This window comes from Cajanus cajan, chromosome 9 (genome assembly GCF_000230855.2).
Source record: "Cajanus cajan strain Asha chromosome 9, NIPB_CcT2T_4, whole genome shotgun sequence".
NCBI lineage: Eukaryota > Viridiplantae > Streptophyta > Magnoliopsida > Fabales > Fabaceae > Cajanus > Cajanus cajan.
In genome coordinates, this window is record NC_138525.1 from 55,484,213 (window position 1) to 55,497,397 (window position 13,185).

The window sequence follows — 13,185 nt, forward strand, 5'->3', positions numbered from 1 at the left end:
TTACTGACTTACACCATAAGAAAAGGAATAAATTGGTTTCCTTCTCACATGGCTCATGGAAATAGGAACTACTTTTCCCCGGTTGATAAACGTAGATTCAATTGAAAACCACACTATGATTTGCTGAAAGAAAAATGGCCATGATTTCTGAAACTTTATTTAACTGAGTCCGTACAATGGTACCAACAGTTCGTACAAAGTATTTATTTTCAATTGAATTTAAATGAGTCAAATTGCTGACAGCAGATTAATTATTGTCCCTGCAGATTGGTAAAATAACAATAAACGATGTCAAGTTAAAACTGAATTACCCAACGTGGTTCAAGATAGGCAATTGTCAAAGCTCCAAAGGAAACTACAGCATGGGGAGGTGGCATCATTGTAATTTCACTGTCGACACTCTACAAGATAACAGTGGATAAATTGTAATTCTTTAGAATTTTCTTTTTCTTCTAATTTTTTCGATGGATCCCAAAGAAAAAAAAAGTGAACTAAACTCGTGCATTACATAGTTTGTCACTTCTAAAATCACGGTAAGGAATTGAAAAGGTTGAAATAGTTATGTTACTTTGACTTCAACGTAGCTTTGTAATTGATTTTAGTAGAATTGAAAATAAATCCTAATACACACTCAATATACTGAAAACATGAATATAAGATTCGTACAATTAAATCAACACTGGCACTCTTCTAACTATAGGATCGGGATAGTTGAATACAATGTAATGGTAGGAACTAGGAACAAAAAATGGAGATAAAAGACATTTACAAAGATCAACCTTATAATACTGTAAATGTATCTGTTTTATACCAGATTCCTATTTTCTATTTCGAACTTGAATTTGGTTTTCTATTTCTATAGGGATAAAATGTTGTCTTACGTACCTTAATTAAACAACCTCATTAAAAGTAATTAGTGCAGTTAATTATGTACTTCAAGATGGTTTGTACAACTTTTTTTAATTGCACCAATCACATCCTATAGAGTTGTTTAATCCTATTTTTACTTGGGGGTAAGTTATACAATCCTGGATAAAAAAGGCTTGGGGTGGTTAAAGATACTAAAGAGGGGGCTTAGCCGAGTTGGGTTTTTAACCTTAAAGATATGCAAGGGTCAGGTGCTCTCTATAACTAGATCTTTTGTTTTTTCTACAATTTTCAATCAGTGCCGAAGATACCGCAGGCGATGAAACTACTGCCCTTTTCATTTAGTCTTGGACTTCCTTAATTTGCTTGTTTCATTGGATGGTTTCCACATGATATCCTCGAGATTGCTAGAAAAATTATTGTAAAACTGCATCATAAAGGAACTACTTTTTTGTCAAATTAAAAAAAAAAAATTGAAAGGGGGGAGAGGGGAGAACACACCAACCATGAAAGCATCACTCAAAAACTGACCTTTTGATATTCACCTGCATCTCCAGCTGCTTTTTGAATGTCCACCATGTAAAATGTAGGAGCAATTTCAAAAACCTACTTGAACAAATAGGGAAAAAGGGATCAGGAAATGAATTAAATTGGCCAAAATGTTTGGGGACCTTGAAAGTCTAGAAGAGAATAGAAACTTACTTCCAGTATAACTGAGAAATGAGAAGTCTTATTTGCAGAAATACCCTCTATTCTCATCTGAAAATGTAGAACAATATCAGTTCAGATTAATAAAATTAGGAAATTATGGCAAGATTTATTTTCAGAAGAATTAACTTAAAGTATTTAGGTAGATGATGCGAGTATGACTAGTATGCATAGAGTCTTAGTCGTTGTAATTCTTATGATAAAGAAAAGGAGGATGTGATGGGAACCAAGAGTTAAGGGCAATTATGACAGTTATCGGTAGAAAGGAGCAGTATATTTATCAAAATGTGTAACAATAAATGTCATTTGCGGTTATGTATCTATACTATTAATAACGACGAATACCTTTTTAATGTACAAATTATATTCTATTTTATCTCTTAATTTTCAAAACACTATTTTTCTTTCATACTTTTTTATTCTCTTTTTACTCCAGTTCCCTATGAATTTATTTTTTAAACTTCTCACACTCTAAATAACTACTAAAACCCACTCTCACCCTCTAATTATTAGCCATTCATGATTCATGCATACTCAACTTCAAATATTTTTATTATTTATTTTATTTTTTAAAACAAAACAAATAGGAAGTGCCTTTTTTAGGTCAGTTATTATTATATATTCAATAGTTTTAGGTTAGTTATTATTATATATTCAATAGTGCTGTCAAGTTGGCAGTACGGGGAAGGAAGTTAGGAGCAATTACATATTATTTAATATGTGTGTAATAGGGTGAATAGAAATATGTGTGAATATGACTCTGCGACAGCAAATATTGTTGTACTCTAAGCATTTTGTGATTTAATAATACTGTTCAATTAGTTTCTATCAGTTAAGCAAACCAATGCAATTTACTAAGCATGTATTACAGGCTACAAACCTTATAGTTGCGAATATGGGTCTTAAATCCCATTGATTGTGCCACAACTTCCATACTTGATAAAACCACCTTTGGTGGCTTTTGACTGATGAAGCGTGTTTGGTATTTCATAGTGTCCTGCAAGGATAAAAGAGAAACAAACACGATTCACACCTCAAGATAATGACAGAAGATGGGACGTGAAATGATGCATTTTGTCACAGCATGTCACAAAACTTGGTCAGGAATACAAGCTATGCTTATGCAAAGTTTCATTAATTGGTTAAATGGGCAATTATTTGACTGTTTGCAGATATGATTATTCAAAAATGGCAAACACAACTACAACATCATATTAAATACCTGTCCACGATCAAATAAGGTTGCAAGGTTTAAGCCCTGAGATAAAATTATCATGTCGAATGCATTAAGAGTTAGAGGACCCATGTCGTCATTCTCACATTGGTGATTAGTCCTCTGATCCTACAGTGACAAAATAATCAATATGTCAACATAACTGAGACGGTACATTCCATATGGATGCATCAGGAAAAAGCAAGCTATCTGAATTGAAGAAACATAAATTAATCAAGACAAACAGTGACATAGCTTTTGCATTCAAATCATTTTTTTTTTCTGTTAATATCTCCATCATCATTGATATTTTGAGATTTTAGTACACCAGAGGTTTGAGCACCATTATTTGCTTTCAGACATAGTACTCAAAATCAATTGCTGATATTGTTATTTTGCACCCTTAAACTACTCTATAAAAATATTTAGAGAGGATAACTAGACATTTTCAAAATATGAATTTTAAATTCATTCAAAGGATACGATGCTCATTGAGTATATTAAAGTTATGGTGAATTAGCTTTAAATAGAAAGGTTTAATATAAAATTAAACTTGACTTATTGAAAATTAAAAAGTAAACAGACCTCAACATTGTCAAATGCGGCATTTACATCATCCAGATTTATATCTTCATACTCGAGGAGACTGACTGGAATGTATCCCTTTTGAAACCACTCATCATTCCTTATCTGCTGAATGGTTATACGCTGAAATCAACATGTACACACAAACACACAAGATTGGAAATGGGAAAGAGAGTTGTGAGAAACAAGTATTAGAAGTAAACACTAAGTCAACTAGAATATTAATATTAATACATTATAATAGTCATGTAAACTATACAAGCTCCGCAACAGAAAATGGAAGAAATACTTGAACAAACTCTTTTGACATTATGAAAAAAATCTGGCTACACAAAGCCAATTCTTACATGTTCAGGATTTGGGTCCAAAATTCTGTGTATTAAAGACTTTGCTCCCACAGGAAACCAAGAAGGGCACGAAAACTGTGCTTTCTCAATCTGTACAGGAGTAAGAAGAAAAAAATCAACAGCGTTAATAATAATCTAAAATTTTATTTTGAACAAAACATCTTGCTAAAAAGAGAAACTAATAGACAAAGCAGTGTTTCCTGAGCCATTTGATACCAAGAAAAAAGTCTCGATCCCAAGAACTTGTAGGCACAGCAGTAACTATGTGCAAGATAAATGTTCAAGACATCTTTAAACTGAGGATTCGGATCCCATCTATAACATAGTAAAATACATATTTGACATATATAAATTCATGCCTTACTGTACAACGTAGTTAGATCAAGTTCGTCAAAGGGAAGATATCCAGCCATTAGAACGTAGAGGATAACTCCACAGGACCAAACATCTGCTGGAGCACCATTGTAACCCTTGTGACTGATTACCTGAAACCATAAACATAAATGTTAAATGCAGAAGCCAAGCTACAAAATTAGGAAGTAGCTCAAGATGACATAAAAGCATATTAACAAAGAAGACAACCATGTATTACCTCGGGAGCTACATAATTAGGAGTCCCACAAGTTGTGCGAAGCATACTGATCCCCTATGAGAATTTTCACAGAATAACATTGGATAAGTATGGAAATGTTTGAATATCATTTCATACACATGAATTAAAGTCAATTTTAAGAATTATTTAACAATCTCACACCTGTTCTGGAAATGCACTCAAACCAAAATCTGAAATCTTTATATTTCCTTGTGAATCAAGTAAAAGATTTTCAGGCTGCAGAAGGAAAAAGAAAATACTTAGCAGAAAATCCAGAAATCATGATAATTATGAAGATAGCATTCCAGATCCCAGTCAATACAAACCTTTAAATCTCTATGATAAACTCCTTTACTGTGGCAATAATCTACCCCATCAATAAGCTGTTGGAAGTATCTTCTAGATTCAGCTTCACTAAGACGCCCATGGTTTACCTACACCATTACTTTCTTCATTATCAACATCAAACTGAGAACAATAATAATAATAATCACACTAAAAATTTAAAGCATACAACCACCTTGAGCTACTCACAATTTTATCAAACAATTCACCACCCGTAATAAACTCCAATATGATATAAATCTTAGTACGGCTTGCTAGAACCTGATGAAAGTCATATATCAAAACAAAATGAAGCACTTGTGAGTTGTGAATATTGAATGGTGACTGCCAATAAGAGAGAAGCATTGAAAGACATCAGAGCAAATATTAGACATTGGCCCCTACTTCCAAAACATTTTAAGCAAAAAAAATGTATAAGAGATCGAAATTTTCAAACCAAGACAAATTCTGAAATGATTTTTCCAATATTGTTCCTCTCTCCAAACTATTAATGAACGGAAAAACTCTATAATTTTGATTTTACATTTCTATCCAGAAAGACTACTAAAATTTGATAGTTGATACAATATTTCACACTTCATTGATAATCATCATGAATTGGAGAACAAGTAATTAAAGCCAAACAAATTCTTAAATTTAATGAGCTTTAAGTGCATGTTTAGAAAAGTTGTTTTGAAAAAAAAAATATATATTTCTTTCTTTTTTCAAAACCTCTTTTAGTAAAGCCTTTATTTAAAAGCTTTTCTGCCCAGAAACAAGTTATTCCAAACAGACTATATAAGAAGGGAGAACGAAAATATCACATGCCTCGTGCAGACGAACAACATATGGATGTCTGACTAGCTTCATAATAGAAATTTCCCTCTTGATCTGCATTGTATTAAAATCAATAAATAACAATCAAATACAGTTCAAAAATAGAAACCATAACAATCATAATGGCTGTGGGTAGGTTTGCATGAGATCATAAGTTCAAACCTCATTGCCACCATTGTACCAAAAAATCTCTCATATCTTAAAATGGAAGAAACCCATGCCTAAACGTCTTATACCCTCACTCACAGGGATTCCAATCCAATCAAAGTAATAGCATCAATCGGCATGAAAGAGATTAATTAATACTCATAATTCATCTTAATAATATTAGTAAACCCTATGAAAATCGCCACATATAACTGATCAACCCATGCACACTAAGTTTTTTTATTGGTGTGTTAATGTAAGAAATGCTCAGGGAAGACACTTGAGCTCTGTGCTTTTCTATGCTATAACAAGAACACAAGAAAACAATTAAAATATGTATATCTGAATTAACTTTCTTTTAAAGATATACTTTTGTTGTATCTTATTAAAATATTTGAAAACTTGTTATCAAAATTGATTTTGAGTATATAACTACAACTTTGGGTAGATAAAACTCCATAATTGATTTTGTTTAATGAAGAAACTACTAATAGTTACTTCCAAGCAGATGTGAATTTTCACATCTTAAAATCAAGAATGCTATGGAATTGATTTCTGACATGTTTGATATGGAACCAAATATACCCTAAAAGAACTTAAAGAAGAAAAAAGAAAAAGACCATTTGTCACCCCTTTTAAGTAACAAAACATAAAGAGTAATACTCCAAATTAGTCCCCGAAATTATTAAAACGAATTTAATATCAATCAATCTGGTTTCTGCAATTGCATCATCAGGCAATTTGTTCAGTTGATTTGGTTCCATACACAAGGAACCATATCATATGCATAAAAATAAAAATAAAAAATCTCGTGCTAGGATCTAAATTTGCCGATAGTTTTCAAAATCCGTGACTAAATTAATTGGCAGTAGCTAGTGGTCTGGAGGAAGGAGTTGACCGTTGAGGTAAAAGCAGGAGGATCTATATTCAATCTCAGTCGCTGTATTTATAATCTTTCTTACGTATAAAAAAAATTGGCAGTCCATAGAATAAAGATCAAATTAAAGGACCATTAACACTTAACATATTCAGCAAAGTATCTACCAACTTTGTCCGTGAGTAATTTAAACCCAGAACGTGACACAAACTATCTTTAGTTAGATTTCTCCTTTCAACCCTGTATTTTCTATTACAAGACTCAAATCAAATACCTTATTTAAAAATAATTAAAAAAAGTGTAATTTTACTCGGATAAACGACTTGTTGGCTATGACTTAGGACTATACTAAATTAAGATAGAGTACCTGGTCGATCATTTTGTGCTTGATGATGGTGCTACGGTCGAGCACCTTCATGGCGACACTCTCACCAGTTTCTGTGTTCTGAGCGAACTTAACCTTCGCAAAGGTTCCCTCTCCAACGGTCCTTCCAATCTCATACTTTCCCACTTTCCTCAACACCATGATGCTCTCTTCTCTTCTCACAACTAACTCAACCACAGAGGAATCTCAAGACACAAATCAAACTTCAACAACGAGCTCGTGATAGCAGTTAATCGATTAATTCAATTATCATCCGATTGGGCGGGGAAATAAATAGCAAGGCCTCTAAGGTGTTGGAAAGTGATGAAAATCGCAATTTCAAAAATTGTGTTTGTTTTAGTTGGTGTGATGCTTTACTTTGTTTCCACTTTCGATAGAGGCGGAAAAAAGCAACTCTTAAATTTGAATCAAAAGGGAAACCTCTCGTCATGCGTATCACAAGTTCGAACCTACCACCATTTATGATAATCCCCTATCTCTAAATTTAGAATAAAGTTATTTTTATTTTTAATATGTAATTTGAAAAGAAGAAAAAAAAGAGAGAGCTTATTTTAGTCTATTTGAAAAAATTACTATTAAGTTTGAGGGACTGCAAACAACAATATGAAATATTATTTATAAATCGATCAACATTCACGATACAAACTCTCTAAATGGATCTGATCTGTTTAATTTGTCTTATCTTAACCCACTTTTTAAGTAAATTGATCCAACTTGACCCACCAACTTTAATGTCCAAAATTTTCTAACTCAATCCGGTTCATCACGGGTTGGTGGACTAAATAGACCGACCCACTAATCCACCTAATTTTAAAAAAATAATTTAAAATAAATTCTAATCTAAAATAATCTTTAATTTAAAGTAAAAATTGTCAAACTAAGTATCATGCATACAACATTAAACTTAAATTAAAAAGTGTACAATTTTAAATAATCAAAACAAAAAAATAAAAAACCTTTCATGAGAATGATTATTCATCGATATTAAACTTCATTAGAGGTTTGAGTAGATAAATTTATAACAATTTCATGTTGTTTAATATCAAATTTATCTTTATCTAAAGAAAAATGGTATATTATTAAAATAATATATATATATATATATAATAATAATAAATGATTAAGTGGGTTGTTAGTGGGTTGAGTTGATGAGAGTGTAAGTAGGTTAGGTGAGTAGCTCGGTCCACCACGGATTTAGCCTAGGTGGGCCGGGTCGAAAGTGAGCTAGATTACCATTTTTGACCCATTATAAGAATTTCTAATTTTTTAACCTAACCCGATTCATTTTTAAGGCAAACTGGGTTGGCCCATGGGGGCTGAAACTTGTTTCAACAACTTTAATGATACAAATGCATTATAGAAAAGAATCTATGAGTATGATTATTTGTTTGAAAATGAAAAATAAAGATAGAGAAAAAAATATTAGTATTGTTATTTATTTTATAATTCCAATGTATAAATAATGATTTCTCATATGTTAATTAATCCTTTAAGATATTAATTAAAAAAATTAAAATGAAAAGCTCTTATATAAATATTATAATTATATATTTATTTTAATTTTTAATATATCATAATATCATAAAATGATTTTGTTTTCTCAAAAAATAAATTACTAATGAAAATATATTAGAGAATTTATTAAAAATATTGATTGTATTGTTTAAAATAGAGTTGTTAAATAAAAATAAATACATTATTAATATTTTTTTATTTTTTAACATAAGTTTAAAATTGTATTTTATATAAATGTAAAGAAGGTTTTGCTATTTATAATGTTATTCTATTGAATTAATTTGATTTTAATGAAGTATTTACTATTTAGACATTAGAGAAATGTTATTACAAAATAAGAAGAATTTTGACATAGGGTCTGTTAGTTGTGCTGAAACCGTTATAGGATTTTTTATTTAAACTTTAAAAAAAGTGTTTTTTAATAAGTGTTTTTGAAAAAAATAATTCTTTAAGAAGTAGACCGGAGTTACATCTTAAAAAATTGTTTATTTTATGTTTCAAAATGAAACTTTATCTAGAAAGATCTAGCAATCGTCTTCATTTAGAATATTCAGTGAGTATAAAATTAATTTTCTTAAATAAAATGTTTATTTTATGTTTCGAAATGAAACTTTCTTTAGAAAGATCTAGCAATGGACTTCATTTAGAATATTCAGTAAGTATAAAATTGATCTTCTCACATGGACGTGAATATTTTATTTCTTTCATGATCACTTAAATTATGTTGTGTTATTAATGTCATTAATAGGTTAATAAATCTTAACATTTATGATTGTTATTGTGTCTAGTAAATTAAGACGTCTTGTATCAATTACTTGTAGAGACTATTTGGAAATCGACTGAATCTTATTATAAGATATATTTGACAAATTGGTCGATCATTAGTCAAAGGACCTACTCAGTATATTCAATCCATAAGAGATCAATATGATGCACTTCCTTCTAAGTTCAAGTGTTAAAGGTGCAAATAGTCTAAGTGATTAAGCTATTTGGTCATTGAAAGATCGATATGATACATTATCCCTCTAAATTCAAGCATGAAAGTATGAAGAACTTATGTGCTTTGACTCATTTGATCAATGAAAGACTAATCTGGTACATTTTAAAAAAAGAAGTTTAGACAAACATAATAAAAAGTAAAAAAATCTTATTTTATTAAAAACACTTTAATAAAATTAAATAAATAAAACAAACATAAACATAACTCAGAACCCTCCTATCCTTATATATATATATATATATATATATATATATATATATATATATATATATATATATATATATATATATATATATTTAGATGCTTAATTTTTTCTCTTGTTCTGCCTGTTGAAAAATTATGGATCCCATTTTCTCCATGGCATAACGTGTTAAACAATGATACGCAACGAGAAGCGTGTGGCAAAGATACTCTCATTGTTCAGTTCACTCACATTCCGTGTATGCATATTCACTTGATATATACACCAAAAAGAGTTCACGAAAAATAAATAGAGTTACAGCATGTTTGGAAAATCGTTTAACTAGTGTTAAACGAACTTTTTTATTTTTCAATGTAAAAATATCAAAGTAATTAATGTGATGCTTTTGGGTCACGTTCAACGTAACTCTAAATCAAACACACTTAATTATCTATATATTGTCAATGCAAAAAAAAATTTATACTAACAATTAATTATATTTTTTAATTGTATCATGTCACTGTTAAAAATAAATGTGTTTATAGTGACTTGACACAATTAAAAGATATAATTAATCGTTAATATAAATTTTTTTTACACCGACAGTATATAAGTAATTAACTCAAATAAATATAGAAATATATAGTTATTAAAATGGGTCGGCCTGATTTACTAATTTGCTAGCTTGGCATCACCCATTTGTCTGCCGACTTAATCAATTTGTCTTATTTATTATTTTTTACATATTTTATATTATTTATAAGAGAATAAAAAATATCAAATCAAATAAGGTAAAAAAAAAATTATTTTGTATTTTTGCAGTTCGACATTGTCCGTCGGGGCAGACAATTTTGACAGATGTAATGTAATACACACCAAAAGTTAACTTTATACCCGTTTTTAGTTGAACTAACTTCACATGTTATGCAACGGAGTAAGCATGTGCAACGGCATTTCAAAGTGTGTAGTCATATTTTGTTGTTGCGCGCTTTTACACAAACTAATTTAGGATCACATTGTGATAAGCGTGGCTTGTGATTTCATTCCTAGAGGTACTGTACACTGTCTATAAACTTTTGGTATATTTGTTTTTTGTTGACAATTTTAAAGAGAAAACGTAGTTGCCGTGGATATGATTAGATCTCTTTCTTGTAAGTTTAAAAAATTAACCGATGAAACTTTTTTTTTTTTTTTACAATAATAAATAAAATTTTGGCTCACTAAAAATGACTTAATTTATGCAGTTTCTGCTAAGGGTGACAAAACGGGTTAGTTTGATTCACCAATAGCCTGCCAAAAATAGATCGGGTCAGGCCGCCTGCCATTGAAAAATGAGTTGAGAATGTTAACTCACCCTATCTAAGAGCAGATTGACGGGCCAACGGGCCGACCCATATAACACTAAAAAAAATTGCAAAAAAAAATGTATCTATGTTCAAATAAAAAAACTACTACAAATAAATAGATATAACCACATGAAATTGAAAATGGATACATATTGTGCATAATATATGTTTAACAAAAACAAATTACAAACTTACAACAAAATTAAATAGATATTAGTCCACTTACAATAAAATCAACACTAAATTAGAAACTTATAAATTATTATTTTTTTAACAGGAACCTCAAATGCGAGCTGACGAGTTGTGACGGGTCAGCCCGCCATTTGACCTGGTGGGTTGGCGGACTTGGCGGGTCGGAGTTGGCAAGTTGGTGGGTTAGAATGATGGGCCTGACTCGTCAATTTTTGTGCGGGCCAACGAGCTAACCCACGGGCAACGGTCCATTTTGTCACCCCTAGTTTTTTGTTCTAAAACTGAAAAAAGATAACATCTACATCCTGATCCTAAAATGAAATAGTTCAAAGTGATGATATCAAATCTTCTATTACACTAATTTTTTTTATAACATTTATAAAGTTTTCTGTCATGCTAAAGTTGTGTTGTTGTTGAGTTGGGAAACACTTGAAGTGAAATATAGGTAGCGGGGCCGATCCAACTCCTAAGTTAATGAAGTGCTTGTTTTAGGCTTCTTTTAAAAAACGTGGAGGAAGACAAAGGTTGGTTGTTATAAAAATTTAAAAATATATTTAAAAAACATGTTGAACAATTATTTTTATATTTTTCCAAAAAAAAATTATATTCATTAGTGACTTTACAAATAATTAATTTTATAATGTGTTTGGGGGAGGGTTAGTAGTGTGGATTTGCAAAGAAAGGAGCGAAGATAGATGATTTTTAAAAAAAAAATTGTGATTAATGGAGTTAAATTGCATGAAATTAGATAGATTTGTGTGTGAGTCCCATGACAAAGTCCTCACCCCCTAAAATGTGAGGATTTGAGCGAAAATAATACAATTCAAATTTTGATGACAAAAATATCCCCATTAAGACTCCATTTTTGTAAAACTTGTGACTCCCCTTTCTCAACCTAGTTGCTCTTGTGAGTTCTTTCCATTCAAGTTCTTGTATTATTGTGCTTCCTGCCATTCAAAGGTTTCCATCTTCTTTTGCTCCTAAACCCATTTTCTCTTTCACCATAATCAACTATGGTAGACTCATGATCCATTATGGTAGCATGTTATATGTTATTTGTGTAATGTAGGTCACCTACCATAATCAACTATGATGGAATCATAATCCATTAAGTGGCATGTTATTTGTGTATTGGAGGCCACTAATATCAACTATGATGGGATTATAAATCTATTATGATGACATGTTATATATTGTTTAGATGACACCTTCTACCCTGCATGCTATCATATACTTATATTATAATTACTAAATATAATGAAGAATTTTAAAAAGATAACTTTATTGAGTAAACATGGTTCACAAATTTCCTTAGATAGAGGTATCTCATTAAAAAAAAAAAAACTAGATCAATAACCAAATAAATGTTTAACAAAAGAAATATAATGTAAAGTCTAATGTCAAGTCTTAACTTAACACAATCAACAAAAAACATTAACTCTTAATAATTGTCTCGATGTCATAATCTTATCATAGCAAATTCAATACAAGGTTTGAACCTTGTCTCCAACCTCATCATCCTCATGATGAATCTCACCTTCAAACATACACCAAAATCGACAAAAAAAGGTGTAAAATATTTCACTTTGACTATAAGTGTAAGTTATGTCCAGGTAGTCACACGCAACAAGTAATACATATATACACCTGTTGAGAATTCCGTTGAAGTACTTTTATTTATAATTATAGATTAGGTTACTTCCCTCAACGGACTCAAACACGGCAAGTGTACCGGCCGTACAAGTAGTAAAAATATCGTATCCACAGGGATTAGAAGGTAAACTAAGCATTCATTGGCTACTTGTGACTTGAGAACAATCCCAATAAATATGAATATGAATTTAAGAACAAAACTACTGGAATTGTTAAAACACAAATAAATGGATTAGAAATGAAATGGAGTGAGAAATGGTAAAATGGACACTTGAAGTTGTGGGGGTTTGATTTCACCAAACAAACACTAGTGAATCCTATGTCTCTTGTTACATTCATTGTTCAGTCAACCATAAATTTACTCAGACCTAATTCCTTAGAGAAAGAGCCTAGGTGCAAAATATTGAATATCAATC

At 30.6% G+C, this 13,185-nt stretch overlaps 1 protein-coding gene across 3 annotated transcripts; it reads right to left on the reverse strand.

The window, feature by feature from the left end:
• Window positions 1–72: 72 nt before the first annotated feature.
• Window positions 73–7,332, reverse strand: LOC109819145 (CBL-interacting serine/threonine-protein kinase 8). Of its 3 annotated transcripts, none has more exons than XM_083063613.1 (14): window positions 6,865–7,332; window positions 5,465–5,527; window positions 4,847–4,918; window positions 4,639–4,746; window positions 4,475–4,549; window positions 4,313–4,366; window positions 4,080–4,205; window positions 3,721–3,810; window positions 3,374–3,496; window positions 2,798–2,917; window positions 2,456–2,572; window positions 1,570–1,626; window positions 1,399–1,473; window positions 73–260 (listed from the first exon to the last, which is right to left on the reverse strand). In XM_083063613.1, exons 1-14 carry the CDS (start codon window positions 7,021–7,023, stop codon window positions 252–254), a joined length of 1,248 nt encoding a protein of 415 aa, XP_082919739.1. In that variant the 5' UTR covers window positions 7,024–7,332; the 3' UTR covers window positions 73–251. The 3 variants fall into 3 exon arrangements, with proteins under 3 accessions (XP_082919739.1, XP_029124842.1, XP_020240352.1); XM_029269009.2 differs by lacking the exon at window positions 73–260 and adding an exon at window positions 539–1,310; XM_020384763.3 differs by lacking the exon at window positions 73–260 and adding an exon at window positions 539–1,294 and having other exon boundaries at window positions 6,865–7,329.
• Window positions 7,333–13,185: the final 5,853 nt, after the last annotated feature.

Coding starts and splice junctions, on each gene's coding strand:
- LOC109819145 (XM_020384763.3), bottom strand. CDS start 7,023: ATGGTGTTGAGGAAAGTGGGAAAGTATGAGATTGGAAGGACCGTTGGA. Junction 4,367..4,474: donor TGAGTGCATTTCCAGAACAG/GTGTGAGATTGT, acceptor AAATTCTCATAG/GGGATCAGTATGCTTCGCAC. Junction 2,918..3,373: donor CCGCATTTGACAATGTTGAG/GTCTGTTTACTT, acceptor TTGTCACTGTAG/GATCAGAGGACTAATCACCA.